Source organism: Rattus norvegicus, chromosome 9, assembly GCF_021556685.1.
Source record: "Rattus norvegicus strain SHRSP/BbbUtx chromosome 9, alternate assembly SHRSP_T2T, whole genome shotgun sequence".
Taxonomy (NCBI): domain Eukaryota; kingdom Metazoa; phylum Chordata; class Mammalia; order Rodentia; family Muridae; genus Rattus; species Rattus norvegicus.
In genome coordinates, this window is record NC_141542.1 from 90814886 (window position 1) to 90842325 (window position 27440).

Below are 27440 nucleotides of genomic sequence, written 5' to 3' on the forward strand. Positions count from 1 at the left end.
CACATCCTCAGCCTAGAACATGAACTGGGCCAACACCCTCATCTTACAGACAGCAGCAGCCCAGGAAACTACTAGAACATCCCTTGTTCCGGACACCCCACATTCCTCAATCCACAGGCAGACATTTGGCACCCAGTCAATGGGCCCCCAGACGCTTCTTCACAAAATGCCTATAGGTCATCCCTCCCATAACTTCCCTCAGCCTTATGCTACACTCAGTTTGACCGGTCTCCTGAGGACTAGCTCCCTACTATAGAGAGAGGGCAAGCAAGCCACATCTGGACGCTGGGTCTAAAGCCCCTTCCCCCCAGCCAGCCACGGCTCTCAGAAACCTCAGCCAAAGATGACTTCCTCGCCCTCCTGACCCCTGTGCATACCTCCCACAGCCCAGCAAAGTCCCTCTGAGGAGGAAGGGGTCTCCTCTTGCCCTTCTACCAGCAGCATCAAGTTGTCTCCCATCCCCCTTCCTGGGAGTCTCTACCCACCGCTTCTTCTAGCCTTAACCCTCCCACATGGCCCCCAGACCTGTCTGCATACATCTTCCCAAAGGAGAGACAGGCAAGATTGGGAACTCTTGGTAAGAACGGAGCACTTTGAAGAAAAGGTCTAGAAGAGACAAGCGTGACCGAAACAGAATTCCCCATCAACGCGGCTTTTCTGGGTTTAAGAGTCCAGGTGACTACTCTGGGTCCTCAGGCCCCCATCTCCCACCTCTGGCCAGTGCACTGACCCTTCCTCCTCAGGCTCATGCACAGAGCCACTGAGGGGAGTGACAATTTCCACCCCACTATTAAAAGGAACATAACAAAGTTTCTGACTCTGCTCGCAGTGCCTGCATCAGTGCCCGCTGAGGGAAAAAGGGAGACTGACTGGGAGAACCCAGAAAGGCAGAGCCCAAGGCCCTACATCTCCAGTCTATTCTTGTGTGCATTTCCCCTTCATCTGACCCCCCAACCCCCCAGGCTTCCTCCCTTAGCTGAAGAATAGCTGTGCGATCTCAGAGGTAAAGCAACAAGAACCTACCCAGAGCATGCAGGACAGACAAATCCACGTCATCTTCCCAGGGTCCTGTTCCTCTGCTGCAGGGTACGTGGGGCCTGCCAAGGGCCCTGCCAAGGGCCCCCTGAGCTTTCAGCGTCCACCAAGCAGGCAGAAGTGAGAGCAGAGTCCTAAGAAGCTGGTTCAGCCAGCATCTGGGCCTCCTCCCCCTCCTCTGCCCCACTCCTCCACCCCCCTCCTCCACACTCCTCCCCTTGTCCCAGCCTTCTCTCTCTTCTCTCCTCCCAGACTTCAGGGCTGGCTGGGGGGTAAGAAGCTCAGCTTAGCAGGGGGCGTGACAAGGACAGGGCCTAGGAGAGTCTGCCCAAGGCAGGGTTCTATGAAGCCACATCCTCCACAAGCACAGTATATATCCCTAGAAGGCCAGGAAGCTCCCTCCTGCCTCCTCCTGATCTGGGGCCTTGAAGCCTGAGATCTGCTCCAAATTGTAGACCCCACTCCAGAAGCTTCCTGACCATCAGTAGACACACAGACAGATTCTGATGGCATAGTCTGCACACCCCAGGACACCTAGGCTTCTCCCCAAGATCCTTGCCTTGGAACACACACTCATTTGCACATATGCAGCTAAGACAGACCCTGATGCCAAGGGCAAGCTCCCCAGAACAGGACAGGCCTTGACACAGGAGAAGCTGGTGATTGGAAGGCAGGGCCCTGCCCCCAGGCTGTGGATTTCATCCCAGTTTTTTTTTTTTTCTTTCTGATTTCTTCCTCCCCTTTCTTTCTTTCTTCCAACATCTGTCCCAGCCCTTCCTGCCCTCTGAAAGGGAGCCTGCTGCAGGCTCTTGCGAGAGTCTGTTTTTCTTGACTGTACCCTGGGCCAACATTTGGTTTGCATTTTCCCACTTCCTTCTCTTTCTCCTCCTCCCCCCTCCTCCCCCTCCTCCTCCCTCTCCTCCCCCTCCTCTTCCTCCTTCTCTCCACTCTGGGAGCCCAGCTCTTGCCTTCCCACCCTTCCCCATGCAATATCTTTACCATAGTGCCCCACACCCTGCCCTCCCTGCTCCCCCACGTCTGCCCAGGGGGATAAAAGACGCTGGGAAGAAGACAGTGTTCAGGTCCAAATATATTCCCAGGAAGTCCTGCAGGGAGACTGACAGAATCTGTCCCAGGCCCCCACTGTCTGTATCCATCCCCCAAAACATAATAAACCATTTCTCTCCTGAGCTCTGGCCTGGCTGAACCAAGTGAGGGGTGGGTGAAGGCTGTGAATAACAGCTCTCTGGAGCTATCCACGTAGGGACAGGGGCTCAGCCAACGCCCTCTGTGGAGGCACAAACATCAGGAAGCAGTCCAACTTACAAACACACTCGGGCCAAGGACAGGGCCCCGCCCAGGGTAGGCACTTGGAGACCATTTGCCTGGACTGAGTCACCCAGCAAGAAAGTCCTCTGGCCTGGGCTCCTATGCACACGTATGAGTGTGCCCGGCTTACCCATGTCACGTGGACAAAAGATTCCCTTCTTCTCTTTGACCTGTCCAGGGTCATGCTTTGACACTGTATCAATACCACATACAGCATAACCCCAGAGTCATGGGGATCTGTCCAGCCAGGTAGGTGAGCTCCCAACCCAGCCAAGTTATTCCCCTAGAAACAGAGGAAGGAGAGGACCACTTTCCCTTTTCACCTCAGAAAACCTGACCCCACCAGATACTCTGGCTTCACACTATTTAAGGAGTTAGGGGTGAGAGCCTGAGTCCCCTTTGCATCCTTCTCTAGGCTCTTCTGCAGAGCTGGGGGGGGGGGGGGAGCTGAGAAAGGGGATTTGCATCCCTTGCTTCTTAATGCCTGGAGCATCCCCAAGCCCAGGTCCCCCATCCCCAAACCTGACTGTTATATCTAGCTGCCAGTGGCTCAGAAAGAACCCAGTGTTATTCTTATAGCCATAAGGGGCCACAGATAGTCACCCTTACAAACCTTCTCCTCTCTCCTGGTTGGAGCATCACAGTTCCCTGAGAGCCCTTGCTCTGCCCAGAGCCCATCCCTGGTCCTCCTGGATCCTATTCCCTCTGAAGATGCTCAAGGACTACGCTGCCTGTTCCCACAGCCCCTAGCTGCTGTCACAGAAGACAAGCCACCCCTCCCCAGCTACTTTCTGAGGAGTTCTGGAAAGTCATGTCAGAAAACAGGCCAAAGACACCATAACAATGACACCAATTTGTCTGACCTCCACAAACCCTGAAGGGGCTCTCCAGTCTCCCTTCCTTAGACCAAAACCACCGAAGGGTTCTCTTAGAGGAACTAACACCCCTTCTCCTTCTTTGCAAAGTTCTTGGTAGCCTCTCCTGTACTTTAACCCTTCCCTGTAAAGAAATACTTTCTACTACTTAATGATTATCTCCCTGCTGACTGTTAAATGCCAGCCTTGTTGTTTTCTGCTCTTCAGAGCTGCCTGTGTCCTTCCAGAGCTGAACATGGGAGAGCTCCCTGTTTGTATCCCTTGAGCCAAGTATACAAAAAATGCCGAGATGGCTAAGCAAGTCCCATGAGTTGTCCTCTGACCTACACACACAGTGGCCTCTCTCTCTCTCTCTCTCTCTCTCTCTCTCTCTCTCCTCTCTCTCCCCCCTCTCTCTCTCTCTCCCCTCTCTCTCTCTCTCCCCCTCTCTCTCTCTGTGTGTGAGATAGATAGATAGATAGATAGATAGATAGATAGATAGATAGATAGATAGATAGATGTAATTTTGTGGTTTTGAGATAGGGTCTCCCTATTGGAGTCCTGAGTGGCTTAGAACCCATTATTTAGAAAAAGTTCTCAAACTCATAGAGATCCATCTGGCTCTGCCTCCCGAATACTGGGATTAAAGGAGTGTATCATCATGTGGGGTTAAATGTAGTTTACAAAAATAAAATAAAATAAATAATAAAAGAGCCTGGCATGGTGGTATAAGCCTTTAATCTCAGCACTGAGGGGGTGAGGCAAGGTTGGATCTCTGTAAGTTCGAGGCCAGTCTGGTCTAAACAGTGAGATAATGGGTTGTAGGACAGCCAGGACTGCATACAGAAACCCTGACTAGAAAAAAAGTGGGTAAGCCAACCAATTAGCCAAGAGGCCCTAACATATTTTCCTCCTGTTAGCGTCTCCTAAGCCCTTCCAAACCCTTCCTTCTCTCCTCCTCAAAGAAATGTGAGCAGCCCTGCCTGCTACCTTTGCCCAAACGTGCAGTGCCCACCCACCGTCAGGACCCCCTCTGTCATGGCCTCTGATCTGAACTCCAGCAGGCAGTCCCACTGGAGGTCTTGATCATCTTGAGAGCCCCACACGGTACCTGGAGTCTAATGTGTTACATGCAGCAGATATCAGGTACACACTGGTGAGCTAGCTGAGTTCCCTATGGGTGACTCCAGGAGCCTAAGAGCCCAACCACCACCCTATGCCACCCTGCCTCTGAAATAGACAGCTAGGCAGCAGTTTCTGGCTTCCTTTCAGCTGTCTTTTCCACAGCAGACCTCCTGGCCCCTCCCTCTGGCCCCCCTGTGGTGTAACCAGCTGAAGAAACAGGCTTGGCTGTAGGCTCTGGGCCAGTGGTAGCTTCCAGACACCAGGGAGGGTCCATGGGCCAGGGAATGAGCTAATGGTCTTGGCTGTCCTCTGCTCCTCAGTTTCCTTGACTATAAAATGGTCAGGCTGACAGCCCCCAACACCCATCCCAGATCTTGTTGAAGCGTCCTAGAGCAAGGTCCACCAAATCCATTCTTCCCACCCCTGAAGCATGTCCCTTAAAAATTGTCTGCTAGCGTTTCACCCAGCTTTCATCATGGCACCGAGCCACCCCTTGTCCCCACCTGCCACAGAATCTGAAGGTCGCAGAGTGTTAGAGCATTTCTAAGCTCAGCTGGCCTGAGCATCACAGTGAGAAACTTCAGGACCTAAGGGAGGGTGGGGAGGTAATTGTGGTACTTGAAGTCAGGCGTCTGTCCCCACCCTCCTCAGGCCTTTGGAGGGACCTCCCTCTCAAAGCCCCAAATCTATGTTTTTATGTAAAAACTGATTACAAAATATGAAAAGCACACATTTTAAAGTGTTAGCTATGGTTTTGTTGTTTGTTGTTTGGTTTTTTTTTAACTTGGAAAGGCAAATTATGTATCTGTCAGAATGATCTGGCCTCTGGGACACTTCTCATCTCACCTAAGGTCCTTGTTGAGCAGATAATTAACTGTACTGTGGTCAAGGGCAGCATGTGATCTCCCAGGAGTTGCATTAGGAGCATAGTTCACGGTCTTCTGACTCCAAGATCCCAGATTTCCTAGGTTCTCCTAAGTTTTTCCTTAGCACTCTGCTCAGCAGATGCCACATAGCCAAAGGTCGCCCTCGGTTCTTCCCCTGCAATGCATTCTCTTTACCCTGAGGTTGGACACCTGAAACCTCTCTCAAAGACAGAAGAGAATGCAGAGGGCTGGAACACCCAGCTATATATCGCCACACACCTTCTGCCCTCTAGACTCTGCCACTTGCCCCTTACCCAGGAAAAATTTACACACACTAACCAGCCATCCTACCAACCGTCAACGTAAAGGTACACCGAGGGGTTGAGCAACTTGCTCGAGTCACACAGCTAGGACATGAGTCAGTGGCGTCCCAGGCATCTGATGCCTCATCTCCTAGGGATAGGGTTTTGTTTTGTTGCCCCGGGAGCGGAATAGTCAGTCACCCAGGGACAGCGGTCATGCTCCCTTGTTCTGGTGACTGTTAACTGTCCTTTTCACTTCTCATTCAAGAGCTGATGTTATAACTCCAGGAAGGAGGTGAGCTGCCCAGATTCAGCAGGGTACAAGGACAAACAGAACGAAGAGCTAAGGTAAGTGTTCCTGTGTCCATGGGTCAAGACGAGACCCACTGGCTTTCCCCTGGCAGGCAGGAGTTGGACCCTGCTGCTTCTAGGTCCATCCTGTCTAGCTAACAATCCACACCACCTTCCCCATTCATAGGTACTCTTTGAGGTCTTTAGGGTCCCAATAGCTCCTGGACCACTGTGTGATGTGCAGGCAAGGATGGAATGGCTTCTCCAGTCCCGTCAGCAAGCTCTGGTATGGGATTCCAGCAGCCCAGAGCACAAGGTACTTCATCCTGATGCCCACTGAGGCCCCTCATAGACAACCCCAAGCCCTGCTCCCAAGCCCAACACTCCTCTAAGACTAAGAATGCTCCCCTGCACTCCCGAAATCTGAGTGCTCCATAGGAGGTAAAGCGGAGTCTCAGGCAGGCCCTATCCCAGCCTTCATTCCTACAGCTGACACAGGAAGGACCATAGACATTCTGTACTCCCCTCCCCCACCTCCAGTCCACCAGCGCCCTGGAAAGGGACAGTGTCTGGGCCCAATCCTGATAATGTTTAATAAGCTCCTTCCCGGCTCCATGATTTTGATCTCCTTCCCGGCTCTAATTTCCTGACTGACTCAAGCCCTCAAAGGCTGCAAGAGGCAGCTAAGCCCTTGCTGCAACCCCCAAGCTCAGTCCTGGCTCCGAGGAAGTCGAGTGGAGCCTCTCCTACCCTGCAGATGAGGAAGAGTAATTGCTGGACTGCTGGATCCACTGACCTGGTCCCGGCTGGCCATTTCTCAATGCAGACCGTTCCCAAAGCTGAAAGCCAGTGTCTGCAACATCTGGACTGAGAGCCTAAGGGATGGTGGCTGGGGCTCCAGTCCTGCACTCCCCAGAGGCAGCGCCTGCCTCCCAGCCAATCCCCAGGGACAATGCATTTTGCTGGAAAATTTCAAAGCATATCTTGGGTGACTGGGGCAGAAGCCTGCTGGCACCTTTCCTCACTGCGGAATGGCAGAGAGGGAAACTGAGGTACAGAGGCAGCACCCGTAATAAGGAGCTAGGAATTTCTGAAGAGTAAGAAGGGAAGAATGGCTACTGGCATATTTCCACATCCGAAGAAGGCAAGAAGGAAGTCAAAACAAAAGTACCCTCTATTTTTGCTGAGTCCCCTTCACTAGAGTGAGCACATTGTCAAGCACCCTATGTGTGTGGTACAGATGTTTTTTGTAATTTCTATTCTCCACATAGGAAAACTAGTACACACAGCTGTCACTGCCCAGATCCTCGGCTAGTAGGTGAGACTGTCAGAATCCAAGGCAGGCAGGCTGACTCCATCACTGATTCTCCTAACTACAGTGCTCTAGTGTGCCCGCCACGCCACTCTGGAGCTGAACTAGCTCCACAGAGGATCAAACACCACAGCCCTCTGCCTCTGGAAGCCTCATTAGGGGCTCCCAGGGAAATAGTAGCCATGCTGTTGGGGGGGTCCCCCTGCCCCTCCACTCAAGATTCCTGGCCGTATCCCAGTCCCTCATTCTAGCTGCATCCCACATAAACTACTTTGAAGACACTGCCAGAGTGTATCTAGAGGAGTCCTAGGGAGAAAGCCCAGACAGACCCCCATTCTCAGTACAGCAAGTGCTACCTCACCATGACCCCCAAAAATCCACCTGCTGATCCCTTCCTGGGACCAACTCTCTTCTTATGCAGTTCTGAGGCCCCTCAACCTTTCTGAATAGGCAAAGTCCTTTCAGAAGCCACCTAAATAGCCACTCCCTTTTTCGTCTCATCTTCCTGCATTAACTCCAGGGACTCTGAGATGGGGGCAGGGGTAGTTTCCAGGAAAAGGTTTCTCTTCCTACAGAAATTAAAAAACAAACAAACAAAAAACCCAACTCCCAAAATGTCCGGTCCCCTATTTTCTAGGACCATTCCAAGACTCAGGCTATCCATCAGACTTCTGATGCTAAGCGTCTGCACTACAGAATGACAGCTACTCCCCCTCCTGGATCGCCCAGCACGGGCTAGGGACTCCCCCAGGATTCCCTACAGACACGAGAGCCAAGCTGACAAGGCCACAATGGTGAGGCCCTGAAAGTGAGAGGTAATCCATCAAACTTAACGGGAAAGGAGGAGTTGGCTGGAGGGCTGGAAGGGACCAGGTGACACGTTACCTGGCTGCGAAGGCAGAGGCGCAGGGGCAGGAGGCAAGAGAAGAGGTACTTGCCCCAGCGGATCACGCAGGAAAAGCACCAGCTCAGCCGAGCCATGTTGCCTGGAAAAGTAGGTGCCCAGGGCACACGGGTGGCGAGAAGAGGACCGAGACGCCTGTTGGGGACCTAGGGGCAGAAAATCAGCGCCCTGCTCCGGGCATCTCCCGGGGCTTCGGTCCCCAAGGAGTAGAGAGTATCCTGCCCCCTCTAGCGGGAGGAGCGGGGCAGCGGCCCCTCGGCGCGGCTCCAGCCTGGTTTCATCTCTTTCGAGCCCCTTCGGGTAGCTGCAGGACTCTTCCACCCTAGGGGCCTTCCTTGGCCGCTCCCTCTCTCCTCCCTCGGCGGCGACGTGTCAGCCTCCAGCCTCTGCCGCCGGCTTCCCGGGCGCTAGAGCCCGGTAACTTCTGAGGCTGTGGGGACCCGGCAGAGGCGGTGCCAGGCGCAGGGCGGCCGCCTGCGGGAAGGAGCGACAACAGCATTGTGCTCGCGCTGCAGTGAGTGTGTGAGAGTGTGTGCGCACACGTGGATTCCCTCTAGGCCTCCCTCCGATTCCCAGATTGCTCCCTAGAGCATAATGTGATTAACTTAAACGGAGGCCACCGGCTTCCACCGCTCAGCAGAAACCTGCAGGCGCAGGGTGTGCACACGGGGACCCAGAACAACTTCGGCATCCTCTGGCCATGGCCACACCCCTACTCATCGTCAGGGATCCTTTTGCAGCCCACTCCACAAGTGAGGGAGCCCAGAGTACAAAGCACCCCAACAGGTTGGAAGGACCACGCCTCCCTCCTCCTGGGTGTAGCGAGCTCTTCGCATTTTCTCTCTGCCCTGCTGGGTGTCACTTCCCTGCCTCTGAGAGACTCCGGGGATTGTAGATGGGGTGGCTTTCGGGAATAGGGTTTGGTGGTCATCACACTAGGACCCTAGAATTAGAAAAAGGAAGAGAAGACAGACGCAGGGCTCTGGAGAAGCCAGCAGACAAAGGCAAAGAGGACCCACAAGGAAGAGTGGGGGAGTGGCGGCCAGCACTGAATTTCTTCTGAGTCTGTGGCTGCCGAGAAGCTAAGAGGGCAACGGGCCAGGAGCTGAGCGGAGGCTGCTTCCTCAGCAACTGAACATTGCTCCCCCCAACCCCCTGCAGACCCTGGCCCCTCTCCCACTGCCGAAATCCCAGGGCCTGGGTTTCCCCCAAACCCCTCCCATCTCAAGACCAGATTTCTAGATATGTTCCGCTGTCTGCTAACCTCCAGGGTCTTTCTCAACTTGCAGCTAAGGGCCTGAGAGTCTTACTAGCTGCTCCTGCCGCCCCCCTCCAGACCCCCCTCCGGCTCCCTGCCTCCCCCAGACTCTCCTGCAATGCAGAGGCATTCTTAGGTTCACCCCTGCATCACCCCCCCCCCACTCCGACACACACCCTCCCAAGCACTTCCCTGCCCCACACCAGACAACACAAGAGGACCGGATGGGAAGAATGGCGAAAGGCCAGCCAGAAAGAAGAGATAGCTCCTGGTGTGCACGTAGAGACAGAGACAAACAGACATAAAGACAGTCAACCAAGGGGCCCCATGATGAAACTTCAAAATGAAGAGTGGAGAGATGGGGAGAGGTGGTCTGACAGCATTCATGAGAGCCCATTCCCAGAAAATAGGCCTTTGTCTATGCCCACTAACCCAGTGAAGTCCCCGCTGGCTCTGGTCAGTATTGTTCCAAGCCTGAGGGGAGCCTCACCCTCCATTGCCTCCCCACCTTGGGACCCCAGGAAAGAGACTGAGTCTGGAGGAAATGGAGTTTAATCCTTAGCATGTGGAGTGGGTGATGCATAATTGAAAGGAATCACTGAGTTTTTAAAGATTGGAGGAAGTTCCTCCAATAGAATTGGCTGACAGGAGGCTCTGTCTACCCCAAAGGAGGGAGGCAGGGTAGCTTTTTCTTCAAAAGATTCTCAGTCAACTCAGTGCTAAGAGTATGCTATAGGGCTGGGAGGTGGGCAGGAAGTGAAGAAGGCGATGGCCAGACCCAGCCTTCTGCAGCCTGGAACCCTGCTAGACAGGCCTCATAGGCAAAGCTCCACAGCTAGACTCTGTTCAGCAGGAGGAACCTTTGGCCAAGGACCCTCTCCAGGGGGAGGGAAGAGTTTGTGACACCGGGGACAGGAAACCAAGCGTGTTGCTGCCTGGAGAGTCCTCACAAATGTACCACACCATACCTGTCTCAATTCATGGAAGTCAAGGTAATGCTACACAAATCCGCTATTCTAATTCCACCAGAATCCCTGTAGAATCTCTTCACCCTCTCAAAGCCATTCCACAACCTCCTGCAAGATTCTAGCAAGAACCCTTTTTACTTTCTCTTCCTTCAAAACTCTTTGGAGAAAGATTCATGGTAAGCTTCCAATTCCCAAAGCCTCGTCCCAGTCTTGTTTCAGGTTGTTTGAGACAGGGTCTCACTACGTAGCCTTGGCTGACCTGGAACTCTCTTTATAGATAGCAGGCTAGCTTCGACCCCATACAGATCTGCCTGTCTCTGCTTCCCAGATCATTACAGCCTTAAACCACCATGTCCTTCTTCTCCTTCCAGTCATGGTCCTCCTGCTCCCTCACGTCCCTGGGATACCAGCAACTCCATCCAGTTCACAGTAGCTTCTTGGTCTGTGTCCCTCCCTGTCAGCTCTACATCCCAGGCCAGGCCCCTGAGCCTCAGGTACAAAGGTACACAGTTCCTCACTCATGCATCAGATGCAGACATGGGGGGTGGGGGCATGGATTAGAAGTGAAATGTGGCACAACAGAAGGATTAGGTAAGTCTAGGCAGGACCCTGTGTGATAGAGGGCTTCACTAGCAGACACCACATAAAGACGTCTCTACTCTTGCATGTGGGGGCCAACAGTGAACCTTGTCTCTCCAGTGACACTGTCTTTTTAAGATTTATTTATTATATATAGTACACTGCAGCTCTTCAAACACACCAGAAGAGGGCATCAGATCTCAATACAAATGCTTGTGAGCCACCATGTGGTTGCTAGGATTTGAACTCAGGACCTCTGGAAGAGCAGTCAGTGCTCTTAACCACTGAGCCATCTCTCCAACCCTCCAATGACACTTTTGATACATTCATTTTGTCTGTTGTTTGTTTGTTTGGGAAGCATGCACATGTCGTGGCTTACATGTGGGGGTTAAAGTTCAACTTGCAGTAGTCAGCCTTCCCCTGCCAAGGGGGTACTGTGGGCTGAATTCAGGTTCTCAGGCTTGGCAGCCAGAACTTACATCTATCGAGTCATTTCCCCGATCCCCAGTGACACCTTTAAAGAGCTGGTCACCATCCAATGAATGACTGACTGCTCTTGGTCTTACTCTCCATAAGATATGACCTTCTCCAGGCTTCCACAGACTCAGGGGCCTGACTTCCAGCCCTGACAGCCCCTGGTCTCCACTCCTCCCATCCTGCTAGATCCCAGGTGGGCATGGGATAAAGGCAGTGCTGTGGGTCCATCGGGGCTCGAAAGAATAGGAATTTCTTCCTCCGGTGTGATCAGTCAGTTGTATAAATGCCTGGCACCATGATGGGTTGGTGCCTCAAAACTGTCAGCCAAAATAAATACACCCTCTTATGAGTAGATTTTGTCAAGTATGTTTAAAAATAAATTTTATCTCTTTTTTTCTTTTTTCTTTGAGTGGGTGTGGGTGTGGGTGTGGGAGGGGAGAGAGAGAGGTGTATGCAGGTAGCTACAGAGTCCAGAAGATGACATCAGATCCCCTCCCCTGGATCACAGGTAGGTGAGAACTGACCTCGAGGCAGATCCCAATCCCAGGCATGATAGGGTAGAGGCCATCTGTGGTCTACCCACTACTACATATCCACATATTCTTAAGTCAGGGCCAGGAGGGGTCCCCCTTTCCCACAGCAAATCAAGGCAAGAAGGAAAGGGTTCCCAGAGGGGCCAGTACAGGTGTCAGGAAACAAGAGAGCAGGTCACAGCCCAGCTGTGCCCTGGGACAGCCGTGGGAGGAGGGGCTACCAGGCAGCACAGCACAGAGTCTCCTCTGTATTGGGCCCTGCCGGCTGCAGTGCCCCAGGTTAGTTTTGTCTCCCAGGACAAAGGCAACTCCTGTTAGAGGAGAATCCCAGAGCATTTGATCTCAGGCTCTGGGTCTGTCTTTCACACCTAGAGAGAGGTGTGCAGGCATGGTTCCCTGGGGACCTCCCAACCCTCCCCCATGAAGGGCTTGGATCCAGTAATCCCCCTTCTTTCCCTACTTGCCACCTGCTCACAGGAGCTAGTGTTCTCTCTCTCTCTCTCTCTCTCTCTCTCTCTCTCTCTCTCTCTCTCTCTCTCTCTCTCTCTCTCTCTCTCTCGATGCCCCAGGGGCCCCAGGAGGTTTGCTGTCAAATGCCCCCACCCAGCCCCAGGGTTGGCCTCCTGGTCCTTCAGCTCCCTCATCAGGGTCTCCTCAACTGTACTCACAAGATCAATCACCCAACCAGGCCCAAGGCATAGAACTCACACCCAGCCCGGGCCACTCTGCCTATAACAGAACAGATCCTGCAGAGTAGATCTGACTCAGATGGGCTCCAGTGGCAACAGCTCCAGGCAGCCTCCTCTGGTCAGCCCACAGGAGTCCTTCCATTCCCTCCAGCTTTTCTGTGCACACTGATAGCTCTCATTTCCTTGTTGATATATCTGCTGGCCTCTTCCGTCTCCATTTCTTCCCCACCACAAGGCCAGCTCTAGAAGCCACTGTCCATCACCCTCAGGTGTACCCCAGTACCTAGCACAGGATCTGACATGTGGAGTTTAGCATATGGGAAAAGGGGGTGGGGAGAAGAGAGGGAAGGATGAAGGGGGAGACATCCCTTCCAGTTTCCAGATCCTGGCCATTGGCCACTTCGAGAGTTCTGCTGTCACTGCAGTTAGGTCAATAAGGTCTTTATGCCCCCATTCCACCCACCCTGACAAGAGATACCCTGATCCCTCTTCTGAATCAGTCCTCCAGGATCCACTCAAACTTAGAAATGCCCCATTCTTTCCCTACCCCTGCTTTTCACAGGACTCTGAGGCCCTGAATGCTACAGTGATTTGCTGTGCTTGGCCAGCAAGTATCAGTGTCAAAGCCAACGGGGGGCCCCTGTTCCTGGTCCATTGCTTCTCCACAGCATAACATGGTAGCCAGAAGGAAAGAGGGCAATTGTCATCCTCCTAGGGGTGTTCCTTCACCACTACTAACCTAGGTCTCTGATCTTCTACAGTCCAGAAGTTCCTCCAAATAGCTAACCTCCAGTCCCCCTCTCAAATTCCAAACCGCTTCCTTGCTTCCTCGTTTCCTCGAGTCTGCCTTCCTCAGGAAGAATAGCTTGGTCACTCTCTTCTACATAATAAACGCCTCCAGACTGGCAGTGCGTTATTCAGGACCCCTCCTCTCCCCACCCCCACCGCTCTCTGTTCTCTGGGCTGAGAATCCTGGTCCTCTGGGCCCCTTTCCAAATGATTTCCATCACCACTCAGCCGCCTAGGACATGATTAACGGTGGAGGGGGGGAGGAGCAGGGACAGGCCAAGCAGGCTATTGATCCACTAGGGACCCCCAGGGTGGGGAAGGAAGGGCAAGGGCCCTGAGGTCATCCTGGTCATCCCTTCACCCTGGAGTGTTCTTTGCAGGGCCCAGAATGGAGACTGCAGGCCTGGGAGCTTGGCTGCTGGGTGGGAGCCCAGTCCCTACAATAAGATTACAGCAGGGAAGGTCTAATTGATTCTGATGGATCTGAGAAAGGCGGGGATGAATGGAGTGCAAGGAAGGAGGGTGGTGGAAGGGGATCAGGAGAGCAGGTCAGGGAAACCCCTTTTTGCATGAGCATTAGCTAATAAAATCATGGAGTGCCCTGCCCCCACCTCCACAGCCCCTCCCGTCCTGGGAAGCCAGCCACTGCCAGCCTAGCCCCAACTCCACAGAGAGGCACAGGGGCAGAAAGCTGACCTAAAACCTCAGGGACCCAAAGGAGAAAGAAAGGCTGAAACACATTTTCCCCGAGGGAAAGATGGGGCATAGTCTGAGGCACAGACAGATCAACAGGCTCTGCCCAGCTCTCCTTAACCATGTCTCTTCATGGGGGCCTTTCTCAGCCCACTTCCAGAGCAGTGTTTCCCGTAGTGTGACAAATGGGAATCTAAAAGTGGGTCCTATGACTCTCGTAGACCTTCCTCAGCCTCGGCCTACAGATGTCTGAGAACATAGGCAGAGGCCAGGTCATTCAAACAGACCTCTTTAGGACAAAGAGAACAGAAGGAAGGAAAAGATCTCCAAGAGAAAACTCCAAGCTGACAGAGGGAGGGGCTGAACAGAACCCCACAATCTAGAGCAGAGAGCGGGCTGCAAATGGAGAGAGGTGGGCAGAGTAGGAAGACCTAGGGGGCCAAGCTGAGGGGCAGGAAGGTGATTGGCTCCTCCCTTCTAGAAGGAGCAAGGGGGAAAAGGAAGGGGCACAGAGAGAGGGAGATGGCACAGGCCAGCCACCCAAGGACACTGAATTGAGAAGCAAGCCAGACCTGGCCTCATCCACTGACTGCAGAAACAGCTGGTCTTGACAGGCTCGCCTCCCCAGGCTCAGTGCACAAGAAAGGAGTTGCTACGGTGGTCCAAGCTCAGGTCTCCAGAATGCTATAGCTACTGTAGTTGGGAGCCAAGTCCCAGGGTGGAGAACCTTAGATGGACCTAGACTAGACAGGCCCAGAACAGGCTCTTGGATGGTGTGACAAGAGTCGTCCCCACTCCACAGATGCAAGAGATATGACACCTCAACTGGTTCTAAACTGCTGTACCCTCCAAGTCAGAGCTTGACATTCTTCTACAGACTTACTTCCCTCCTCTTCCCCAATCTTAGTGGTACAATTTGGATTCCTCCTCACCCTGACCCCAAAATTCCCAATCCCACTCCATGGTCCCCTGAGTCCAGTTTCTAACACATTTTGTTCTTGTTCTGTGTGTAGCTTCAGAGTAGAGCATGCCTGGCCAGGTTCAAGCAGACCAGAGAGAAGGTCTTGCCCTGTGAATGAATCAATCTGGACCCCAGCCCCTCTGGGGGACTCAACATTCTCATCCATGAAATGGGTATCACCTCTTATCTCCCAAAGAGAAGGACCCAAATACAAAAAAACTAACATCCAAATCCTGGCCCTGGGACAAATCCAAGGTCATGGGGCATATGACCTTGAGGTACTGTGTCATCCTGAGCTACCATTAACATCTTCTATAGAATAGAGACAAGAAGCTGACCTCCCAGGGAGAAATAAGGAGTGAATTAAATGTAAAAATTACCTATACCCGCTTGACATACCAAGGCACCCATAGGCACTTGAACAAGTGTCGTAAGACCTGGCACCAGTTGGAGAAAATGCCTCCTCTCAGTAGCGCATCCCAGTCTGCAGGTTGCACAATGACCACCCCATCTACCAGCCAGGGCTTTTTCTACCAGAGCACGGTGTCTGGAACACGCAGTTCATAGCCCAAGCCAGGCATGAACACTGCGGGAGGGGAGCCAGGTGTCCCAAGAGGACAGCAAAATAGTGCTGGCCAGGGGTGGGAAGTGGGCCAAAGAGGAGGTAAGATGCGGCTGCATGAAGGGCTTGGGTCCAAGGAGAGATGGGGCAAGAGGCTGCCTCTCACTTAGGGAACATGGGAGTGGAAGCCAGTAATAAATTTCTGGGAGCTTTTACCCCCACCATAATCAAAGATGAATGGAAGGAAACAGGCCAGGGCTAAAGCAGGAAGTACTTAAGTTGACAGCAGGAATCACCGCCAATGAGACATTACACTGCTGGAGAGACCTCTGTATTCACCCTACCATTCTCCATACTCCTCTTTTAAAACCAACCCTCTCAAACAGAGACTTCTGTTTTCAGAACAAAAATATCATAAATTCCTCTGCACCTTTTCAAGAAGCCCCATGCCCAGAGTCTCCACTCCCATTCAGCTCCACACCCAAAGAATCAACTTTCCAAAACCCAGAACTCACACCTACCTACCCTCCACAGGTCTACTCAGCCCCTCAGCCCCCTGGGTAATAAGGTCACATTCCGAGCAGACAGCTGTGCCTTCCAACTGTTCCCAGCTGGGCCGCACCTGGGCCCTCCCACCTGGCTCCTTGCTGCTCTTGACTTCCGGCCTCAGGCTTTCTGCCTGTAGGAGGTAGAGTAAGGGTGCACAGGCTGAGTGTGTGAGCAGGGAAGCAAGGAGGAACTGTAGCCACCTGGGGAATGCTTGAAGGAGGGCTAAAGACAGGAGAAAGGGGACAGAGGGTCTGCCCCTCAGGGGCCCTGGATTAGAACCATGTCCAGCCCACCAGGCAGGGTAAGGCCACCTAGACATGGAAAATGGAGCTGTCTGGCCATGTTGGACCCCAAATGACAGGGATGGCATACTCCTACCTTCACCTCCCTCAACAACTCTACTCCTGCAATAGGCTTGCCTGCTAGTCCCCAGTGGAAGACCCAGCCCCCTGAGGAGGATGAGTCCTAGTGAGGAGATCAAAAGGGCTCTAAAGGCGAAGTGTACTAACCCACCATCACATTTGTGCTGTCTGTCTTACGGCTCTTCTCAGACAGGATTTCCTGTCCACTCTCTGTCCGTATCTCCAGCAGACGGCAGGTAATCTCGCAGTGTGTGCTGTGTTGCTCCAAGGCCTACTTACCGCCCGTGCACAGTTGGAGACACTTGGACAAAGCCAAAGAAGTGACATTCTAGCCAGTCTCAGCCCCAAGTCAGATTCCCTCCAGCAGGCTCATCCTCTGATCAGCAGATTCATAGGTGAATGAGCCAGCCCTCAGCTTCTTCAACCCCAGCCAGGAAGTAGCCATGTCACCCCCTTCTAAGGCCCGGGCCTCCTCCTCCATCCTGACAGGAAAGGGCTAAGGCCCAACTGAGCCCTTTCCTCAGAGCCCACTCCCACCTCCACCCACCCCCTGGATCACTTGTTAAATATTATCATTATATTTTATATATTATATATATGAATCATTACCACCCCTGACAACAGCGTCAAACTCAGGGGAGCTGGCGAGAGAGAGTAAGCCGCAGCAGGCTGAGGAGCGGCCAGTAAACAGCTGTCCTCCCTCGGTGGCCCCCATAAGACTCAGGACTGATGGGCACAGACACCTTGGCGACAGAGATGAATGTGAACCTGGAACAGGAAAGACAGTGAACACTGAAGAAGCCATCACCGTCCAGATCTCCCTTCAACTGCAGAGACAGGAAGCTATTGTCCAAAGAAGAGTAAGACAGTACCAGGCCTGGGGACATGGGGCAGGCACTGAAAAGCAAGGTGTTCACTGTTCTGGGTGGCAACAAAGTGGGGTCTTCTCTGGGGATCCAACAATGTAGACACCCAGTGGCACTGCCGGGAGTTCACCTGTGAAAATGGCCCAGCTGGATGCAATCGGTCCTCCCTTTGTGTTTCTAACTTGCACTGCTGAACCGAAAACTGGGCTCCAATCATCTGAGAGGAGCTTTCAGGAAAAGTCCTAAAGAACCGGAGCCACCTGGAGGAAGCAGTGTAAGAAGAAAGGCCACGATGAGATGGTCATAGCACCCTCAGGGGGAGGAAAGGAGAAATCACATCCGTGGAACAAGAACAGAATGCGATTAAACAAGGAGAGCCTTTGGGGAACCTAGGGTATTGGGAATGTCAAGGCCCTGAAGACCCAGCACAGCCACAACTGAGCCAATGTCCGCGGCACTCTGCATTCTCTGTGCCACTCCAGCAGAAGGCAGGGCTCTCCTCTCCTGGACTCGGGTCCCAGAGCTGTAAGCAAGAGCTTAGCCACATTTGAGACCAGCAAGGGGATGGAGGGTGTGCACAGGCCAGAAAGAAAGAGGTGAGGAACCAAAGGTCTGATGAGTCTGGCTGCCTGGGGAGCCTACAGTAAGTGGGTCCTGCTGGCCCCTGCACAGACCCTATAGAAGTTGCTCACTTTCCCCCCAAGAGACAGGAGGCCTCCAGGTAGGGAAGTGGCTGCTCTCAGAGGTTGGGACTCAGCAACTCATGCATGCAGAACTGGCTCTCCACTCCACTGTGGCCCAGGCCACTGCCCACAGCCTGGAATGCTGTGCTGTGCTGTGCTGTGCTGTGCTGTGCTGTGCTGTGCTGTGCTGTGCTGTGCTGTGCTGTGCTGTGCTGTGCTGTGCTGTGCCTGCAGTGTCCTGGGCTACACTTGGGTTCAGGCCACCAATACTTACCAGCTAGGACTCCTGCATTGGCCTTGCCCTTGGCTTGCCTCTCTCTGCCCATTTCTCATTTACCAGCACCAGCAGTTTCCAGTTTCCTCCCAAGAGTCACTTGGGTCCATGGCACTCTAGAGTCTTTACTGCAGCAGGGTGGTCGGGAGACCCCAAGGCCCCAGAAAATCATGTGTTCCCCAGGAGGCCATGGGGGACCTGTGGGTTGGCCCCTGCCTTTGCCCCAGCCACCAAGTATATATCTATTTTAATCCAGGACCCAGCAGGCAGGCAGCCAGGGTTGCCCTGGCATGGGGTCATCAGGCTAAACCAGGGCAAAGGGAATGACAGTGGCCCAGGGGAGACCCTGCAGGTTGGGGGAGGGCAGAGAGAAAGGGGTCTATGTTAGGGAAGGGAGAAAGGAAAGGGCCTCCTTCAAACTGGTATTAAGGATGAAGATACAGCCTGCCTTGTTTCTCCATGACAGATATTGAGAGTGATCTGGGAGCACACCAGTGCAGAGAGAAAAGAGAAGTGAACACACAGGACACAGTGACCAAATCAGAGAGAGAAGGAGGTGAGGGAGAATTATATCCACTCAGGGACAGAATATCAACGACTTGGCCTCCTGTTCTACCTGCTCGAGGGTCTAAAAGCTCCCCCCTCCCCAAAAGAACCCAACCTCTTTCCTCCCACCAGGACCACTCAGTCTTGGTTCAGGGCCCCAAGAATCTATGAACCCTTTCAACACCCATCTCTGCTCACTAACTACATAGGAAATAAGCCAAGCTGATGGGGTGGTGGAGAGGGGCCTCCTGGGAAGAGAGGGGACAATGGAGAGGGGGAAAGGGTGTCCCTTTGTCCCTCTGCAGGCTTGGGAGCTCAGATCCACACAAAGACCTTTACAAAGGGCTCTCAGAGGAGGAGATAAATGGAGAAGGAAGGGAGGGGACAAGAGAGACCCCAGAGCTGGAAATGCCCCTCCGTGAGTATGGGAAGCAAGATGGAGGTTGTTCTCACAGTTCTGTAGTCAGCTACAGAGCTCAGGGGGAGAGAGAACAGGGAGGGCTCTGAGAGTGGGGTTCATACCTCCATGGGGAGGAGTGGAGAAAACGGGGGTCCAGAGTCCCCACCCACATACTAGCGGCGACTGAAGGAGAAATCATTGTGCAAAGGGGACACAGATCTAACCCCACACCATCTCCAAAGAAGCAGGTACTCCACAGATACTGTGTCAGACCCCTTCCTCTTGCAGCCTTTCAACTGGCTGGAGCAGGGTCAGGTGCTGTGAAGGCTGAAGGCCAGGCTGCAGATGGGAGCTTCCCAGGGAGAAGTACCGCTGACCAATCAGGCAAAACCTTGACCTCATACCACCACAGTGCCTAAGAGGAGCCCCGCAGTCATGGCTGTGTCCAACACTTTGCAGGGTGACAGAATTGGCGTTTGTTTGTTTGTTTGTTTGTTTGTTTGTTTGTTTGTTTGAATAAAAGGTGCCACTGTTGATGACGTCAGAGAATGTCTTTCCCCAACTGGCTGTCTCTCTCCCCAGTGTGGCTCCCAGGGATTGAACTCAGGTTGTCTGTGGCAAGTACCTTAAGCTCTGAGCCATGTCTCCAGCCTGAAAATACTGGGTTTTTTTGGTTGGTTGTTTAGGCATGTGGTGCGAGCCTGTGTGTGTGTGTGTGTGTGTGTGTGTGTGTGTGTGTGTGTGTGTGTGTGTGTGTGTTTATTTTCTAAGACAGAATTTCTCTCTGTAGCCCTGACTGTTCTGGAATACAGCTCTGTAGACCAGGCTGGCCTCAGACTCACAGACCCGCCTGCCTCTGCCTCCCGAGAGCTGGGATTGAAGGTGTGTAATACCAAAAAGGCTGTTTTTAAAGTCATCATTGCTAACTGACTGGTAGCCTGCCTGCAGAGTCAGAGGCCTCAAGCATACGGTTGGTTCTCCACATAATCAGACCCACTCCTCTACAGGGGTTTAATGCAGACTCATAGAGGGGTCAACCAGGTGACCCAGAGGACCTTCAAATGGGAATAGAGTCTGACTGAGCACCTGCAACAGGCTGGAAACACTGTTTCTCTCAGTTCCCCAGATCCCTCACTAATCAAGCAAGCCCCTGTTCTCACTCTAGTCTCCTAGACATAGAAGCAGAGACCCCCAGCTCCCTCATTTCCCACCTGCTACCAGATCAGCCTGGGCCCTGGGCACATGGTATTTCATAACTAGCCTTCCCTCATTTTGTCTCCAGGATGCTATAAGCTCGTTGGTATCTCCAGGCTTCATCTAAGCGCACACACACACACACACACACACACACACACACACACACGCCTCCCAGAGGAGCTTCCAGGCCAGTCTGCTCCTCCTACACCATCCCCAGCTGACCTCAGCACTGCAGCCTGCAGACTACAGAGAGTGACAAGAGAAAGAAGATGCCATTCAGGACAGAGTGTGGACAGGCACAGACAGTGCCACCTGCCCCCCTGTCTCAGAGCTTGGTAAAGTTAGCTAGCTCTTCCCAGAAGCCTGTTGTGGTGGGTTCCATTCCCCCTATTTCTCAACTGAAGTCACTGAAGCTTATATGTGGGGAGTCATTCTGCCCAGAGCACCCACCTAGGAAGTAGTAAGAAATGTCTCCCCCAGCTAGCCATATCCTCAGGTACCTATTCCCGGAGCTCTGTAGCTTTCTTTCTGAGCCTCTGGAAGTAGCTTGCAGTCACACAAGCAGGGAGGAATTTTGTAGGAAACAAGAGAACTATAGAGAAACCTCCCCCCTGCTGTGACTCCATTAAAAGGCAAAGGAATACAGGAACCCTGCTTAGCATAGTGAGTGGCTAGGGGTCAGGAGGCCGTCTGGGTGCCTCACAGGGCTCAATGCAGTCTGCCAGCTGCCGCTGTGGGAGCTGAGGGGGCAGTAGAGGAGGGGGACAGTCTGGCCAGGCTGGGTCTGAGCCGAACGCCCACAGATGGCCGCAACTCGATGCCCAGAAACACTTGCTTTTGCTCCAACTTCATTCAGCTAATGTTGTTACAGCTTGGCAACTGCCAGGCACCCCTGCCCCACACTTGGGCCAGCTCAAAGAACAGTCAAGGTCATGTCCAATCGACCATTACCCCGGTGCCCAGCATAAGCTTTAGGGTGGAACAGGGCCGGGGGAGGGGGGAGTAAACTGCCCATTTCCGAATGCCATACCTTAGGGCTGCCCCTGCCCCAGTGCACTGTGCCTCAGTTTCCCCCTCAGCACTGACACACTCAAGCCAAAAGGCAGAATGGGGAGTGCAGGAAAAGTGTTAGAGGCCTGAGGGAATAAACCCTCTGCTCTAAGCAGCTAAGTAAAAGGAGGCAGGGGATATTCATGCAAAAGCCAGAACCTGGCAGTGGGAAGCCAGAAGGCCTATAATGGTGAGTTACATCCGCCACAGCCACCCTCAGCACAGTCATCTCTTCTAGATGCTTGAGTTATTCCCCATTGCTCCCCAGGCCATTGAGACACACACACACACACACACACACACACACACACACACAAACACAGACACACTCACTCACACACAGAGACACACACATGCACACACACACATAAACACAGACACACATGCACACACACTCACAGACACAGAGACACAGAGACACACTCACACAGACACACACACACTCACTCACACACATATAAACACAGACACACATGCACACACACTCACACATACATAAACACAGACACAGAGACACAGAGACACACTCACACAGACACACACACACTCACTCACACACACATAAACACACTCACACACACATAAACACACACACAGAGACACACACATAAACACACACACACATATAAACACAGACACACACACACTCACACACACATAAACACAGACACATGCACACCCCAGACCTGAAGCTCCCTCCACTCCTCTGTCCTACAAAGGCTGCTGGAAATAACAAGGTTCTGATTCCTGATGAAACCCATCACACTGTTCACTGTTTGCAAAGACGGGGCACCCCACAGGAGGGGAGAGGATCACCCTAAAAGCACTTCTGGCCAACTGTGCCCCACAGGTTCCACCAGCCTCCCTGACTCTCCTCTGAATGAAGAGGCCTGGCCTGTGCCCACCTCCACCCACTGTCCCAGGTCAGTCTCCCACACAGCAGTTTGAGACTCTCAGCCTCCCCCGGTCGTCAGACCTCTGACAGGCTCCTCAGGCCTCAGACCCTCACACTTCTGCTACACTTTCTTTCCTGGCGGGCCAGACAAATACTATCGCAATAGCAATGATGGTGATGATGACCATAAAGATGACCACAGCTTTATCACATGTTGCCAATGTGCCATACACCATATTAAAGGTTGTTAGAGCAGTGGGGGAAACTGAGGCACAAAGAGGTTTTTATCATTTACTTATCCATACACATTCCTAAAACTGCTTAAAAAAACAAGTCGTTGCTGAACTTAGTATCATTTCCAAGCCCTCTGGGAAGCTGCAACCCCAGACAGTCTCCCCTGTAGCAGAGAAGCTATCTGTCCCTGCAAGACAGATACACAGGAAGGAATAGAGTTGGAGTGTTGAAGCTGACCAGAGAAAATAGGGAAAGGAAGTCTCTCAGTTGAGAAGCAGACCAGGGCGCTGGGCCAGAGGAAGCAAGAGAAAGAAGATATGGCCAGAGGGCTCTTTTCACCTACTCTGTACCTCTGGCCATAAACCATCAGCTGCCCTACTCCCAACCTGCCAGGAACATGTCAGGGACATGGCCAGCAGGACAAGCAGTGCCCAGCCCAGGACGCCTACACTCAGACTTCTACAGACCCAGATCCAGACGTCCCATACCTCCTCAGTCATTTCCCCTCCTGCATCTCTGCAGGGGCAAGACCCAATCCCTGGCCAAGGTCTCAGGGTCCCAACAAAGCCAGGCCTGTCCCCTGGGAGTGACACCTGGGCAGGGCAGCAGGTAAATAGAGCCAAAAGGGCAGGCAGAGAGCCAGGCATTATAGGTGAGTTCTTGGCTCAACAACCTATCCTACTCGGCCCAGGTTCTTGGAGTCGGGTGTGGGTGTCGTAATAGAGGTGAAGGGAAAGACAAGGGCAGATGGTCAGCTTCCTGGACATTCAGTAAGGGAGGAGGAACTGCATCCCACCCCTAAACACACAGTGTGCAAACTTCTATGTGGTCCTGAGAAAGGCTGGCCAACAAGTTCCAAACACCCCATGCCCTACCCTCCATGAATCCTCTACCCTGTGCCAAGAACAGATTAAAATGGAGAACCCCCACTTCCAAGGCCTCTTCACAGCCCCAGGCATCTCTGCATTCAATCCCCTTCCTATGCAGGCCATGTCCCCACCTTTCAATCCCTTCCTCAACCCCTCTTTCCCTAAGCTCTGAGTCCCACTGAGATTCCATGCCTCCCCTCTGGGTCAGTGAATGCCTACTGAGTCTCTAAGAACCCTGTTTGAAATGTAACCTCCTCTGGGGAGGGCTTCCCAGACAACCTGAGGCAGGACAGATCTGGACCCAGATGACAGCACATCTGGTTGGAGGGTGAACGTCAATGAGACACTAACCTCATGAACGGACTAATGTCGTTAGCCCTGGAGTTGGCTACCATCTCAGGAGTGAGTCTCCTAGAAAAGGAGAGTTCCCGCAAAGGAAAGGGTTTGCTAAATGAAGAGATGAACCCCAACAGATCCAGTGAAAATCCTGACACTCAGGGCTGAATTGATGGCTTGGTGGTTAAGAGCAAGCACCACTCTGCTGAAGGTCCTGACTTCAGTTTTCAGCACCCACATGACAGCTCCTAACCGTCTGATGCTGTCTTCTGGAGTGCAGAAGTGCGTGCAGGCAAAGCATCCATAGGCGTAACGTACATGAGTGGATAGACCTTAAAAAAGAAAGAAAATCCTGCATGTCTACAACTATGGAGGAAAAGGTAGGGGACACTTCAAGACACAGGTGCAGACAAGGTCGTCCTGAGCAGCGCTCCAATCCCATAGCGAATAGTGCCAACAACTGACAAGTGGGAATTTGAAACTCTCTGCACAGTAAAGAAAACAAATAACCAAAGGACCCGGCCTTCAAGAACGGAAGGAAACCTTTGCTAGCCACACATCAGACAGAAGATGAGGTCCAGAATGTCAGGAGCCTCAGTTGGGTCCCTGGAACCTGCATAAGTCCCAGCCTCATAAGGCAGAGATAGGACCAAGGTGCTGGAAGAGTGGTCCAGGACGATTAATGACACCAACCTTGGGCCTCCACATACACACACACACGTCTACACGAATGCAAGCATGAACAGGCACATACACAACATACACACAGAAAAGCCTAGAAAATTTGTAATATAAAAAAACAGAGATTGAAAATTATTAAGGAAGTCTTCTGATGTGGATATCTGATCTGATGTTGATATCTGGCCTCTGCATATACAAGCACGCCCTTGCACATGTGTGGGTACACAGCCATACAAACACATACATATATACCACACACAATAAAGAGATAATCCAATAACCCTCTTAACAAACAGGCTAATGAAATAAGCAAATGGATCTCAAAAGATGAAGCAGACATTGGGAAGACTATCCAATCTCACCAGCACATCAGAGAAATGCAAATTAAAACTAAATCGAGGGACCCGGGAGGGAGTGGTAACACACACCTTTAATCCCAGCACTTGGGAGGCAGACACGGGCCGCTTTCTGAGTTCGAAGCCAGCCTAGTCTACCTACCAAGTTCCAGGCTGGGCAAGGCTACACAGAGAAACCCTATCTCAACAACATACTGCATTGAGAAGCTGGAGTGATGGATCTCTGGTTAAAAGCACTGGCTGCTCTTTCATTAAAAAAAAAAAAAAACAAAAAACAAAAAACAAAAAACAAAAACAAAAAAACAAAAGCAAAACTGAGCTCCCAGCACCTACAGGGTTCCTCACAACCACCTGGTAACTGCAGGCTCAGAGACTCCTATGCCCTCCTCTGGCCTCCACAGGCTCTGCTCGCCTATGACACAGGCACGTCAAAACACCTGTACGCATAAACTAAAAGTAAACAAACATTTCAAAAGAGAAAACCGCGTTGGACTTTTATCTCATTCCAGTCAGAATGACAGTCATTAAAACGTTAGGACGCAGACAAAAGGCAACTTCTATAACCCCTGAGGAAGTCAGCATGGAGGTTTCCCAAACACTAACAACAAAGTTTCCATCTGACTGAGCTACAGCACTCCTGGGATCCTGGACCCCACAGATCCACATTCACACATCACAGAGTCATCGGTGTTTACTCCAGCTAAATTACATAGGACCTGGTCCAAGTACCCGCAGACTGACTCATAGCCATCCAAAACTCCAGTCCTAGGGGACCCAGTGCGCTCTTCTAGTCCCTGTGGGTACCTGGGACATAACTGCTACATAGGCAGATATGCAGGAAAATGCCCATTATAAAACCGACCAAGATGCTCTTTAATAGAGGAATGGATCAAGAAGATGTGGTTCCTGGCTGGGGATAGAAGGCAATAGGGCTTGCCTAGCATGCATAAAATCCTGGCTATCATCCCTAGCACCACATAAAACCGTGCCTGGTGGAATAAATGCCAGAAATACCAGCACTTTGAAGTTTAATGGATGAAGATCATCCTCAGCCCTATAATGAGTTCAAAGCCAATCTGAGCTATATGAGACCCTGTCTTTAAAAAAAGAAAAGAAAGGAAAATTAGAGTTTTGGTTCCTATCACCCACATGGTGTCTCATGACCATCTATAACCCAGTTCTGGAAGACCTGACACCCTCTTTTGACCTCCACAGGCACCAAGCACACATGGGGTTCGCCTACAAATATGAAAGCAAAACACTCAACACATATAAAATAAGACGATCTTTAAAAGAATAAGAAAAGAAAATGTCGTTTGTGGGCTGGGGAGATGGTTCAAGAGGTAAAAGTGTGTGCAAACCTAGTCATCTGCGCTTGGGTCTCTGGATCTGCGTGACAGTGAAAGGCAAGAGCTGACTCCGTGAAGCTGCCCTCTGATTGCCATTGCAGGTGTACACACACAACAATAACAAGTAAAAAGTTTAAATTTTGTGTGTGAGTGTGTGTGTGTGTGTGCATGCATGTGTGTTATGTGTGGTATGTGTGTGTGCATGCATGTGTGTTAGGTGTGGTGTGTGTGGGTGTGTGTATACATGGTAGCCAATGTTGGGTGTCTTACATGTCTGTGGCCTGTGTGTACATGTGTGTGCAGGTATAGTCAGAGAGGTAAGAGGGGGATGCTTGGTGTCTTGCCCTGCCATTCTCCATCTTGTTTCTTTGATAAAAGATTTCTTGCTGAACCTGGAGCTAAGTTAGTGGCCAACGAGCCTCATCAATTCTCTTGTCTCTGCTCCCTGTGACGTTGGGGGTTATAGTGCGTATGTGGCTTTGCCCCAGTTTCTATACAAATGCTGGGATCTGAACTCAGATCCTCAGGCTTAGGTGGCAAGTACTGTTACTCACTGAGCCATCTCATGGGGCCCATCATAGTTTTTGAGACAGGGTCTCTCATTAGTGGGGGAGCTCATCCATTCAGCAAGACTAGTCAGCCAATAAGCATCCAGAATCCTCCTGTCTCAGCATCCCCAGAACTATGATTACAGATACACCTACCATGCCTGGCTTTTTACCTATTCAGATTGTTATGCTTGCCAGGCAAGTACTCTATCAACTGAGTTGTCTCCTCCTCCCAAAAAAACCATTCTAAATGCCCCCAATATTAGGATGAGCTATGGTAATTAAAATTTAACAATCAGTTAGACATGGTGATGCATGCGTTTAACCCCAGTACCCAGGAAGCAGGGGTAAGCAGATTTCTGTGAGTTCAAGACCTTCCTGGTCTACATAACAAGTTCCAAGCTAGCCAGAGCTACACAGTAAGACCCTGTCTCAAAAAACAAAAACAAATTTTAAAAAGAGAAAGAAAAGATATCCATTTCAGCCATTCTATTCCTCTAGCAGAAACTGACTAAGACTCTCAGTAAAGCAGACATTCTATTCTTCTAGCAGAAATTTACTAAGACTCTCAGTAAAGCAATGTAAACACACACAGTGCTTGAAGAGGGCAGGTGGGTGAGAGAGAGGAAATGCAGTACTGGAGAATAAAGAGTGGACATTTGAAGGAGAAGAAGAAGGATGAGAGAAGGAAGAGACATGTGGGAAGGCTAGGGGCTTA

The 27440-nt window shown here is 51.9% G+C and overlaps 1 protein-coding gene across 16 annotated transcripts in view; it reads right to left on the reverse strand.

Annotated features, from left to right (window-relative positions):
- The window catches only part of Tns1 (tensin 1), a 210925-nt gene that overhangs the window by 176396 nt on the left and 7089 nt on the right, over positions 1-27440 (reverse strand). For 6 of the 16 annotated variants that reach the window (XM_087565358.1, XM_087565353.1, XM_087565350.1 and 3 more), the window contains exon 1: positions 1024-1157. In XM_087565358.1, the coding sequence (XP_087421484.1) occupies positions 1024-1056 (33 nt within the window). In that variant the 5' untranslated portion in view covers positions 1057-1157. 16 annotated transcript variants of the gene reach the window in all.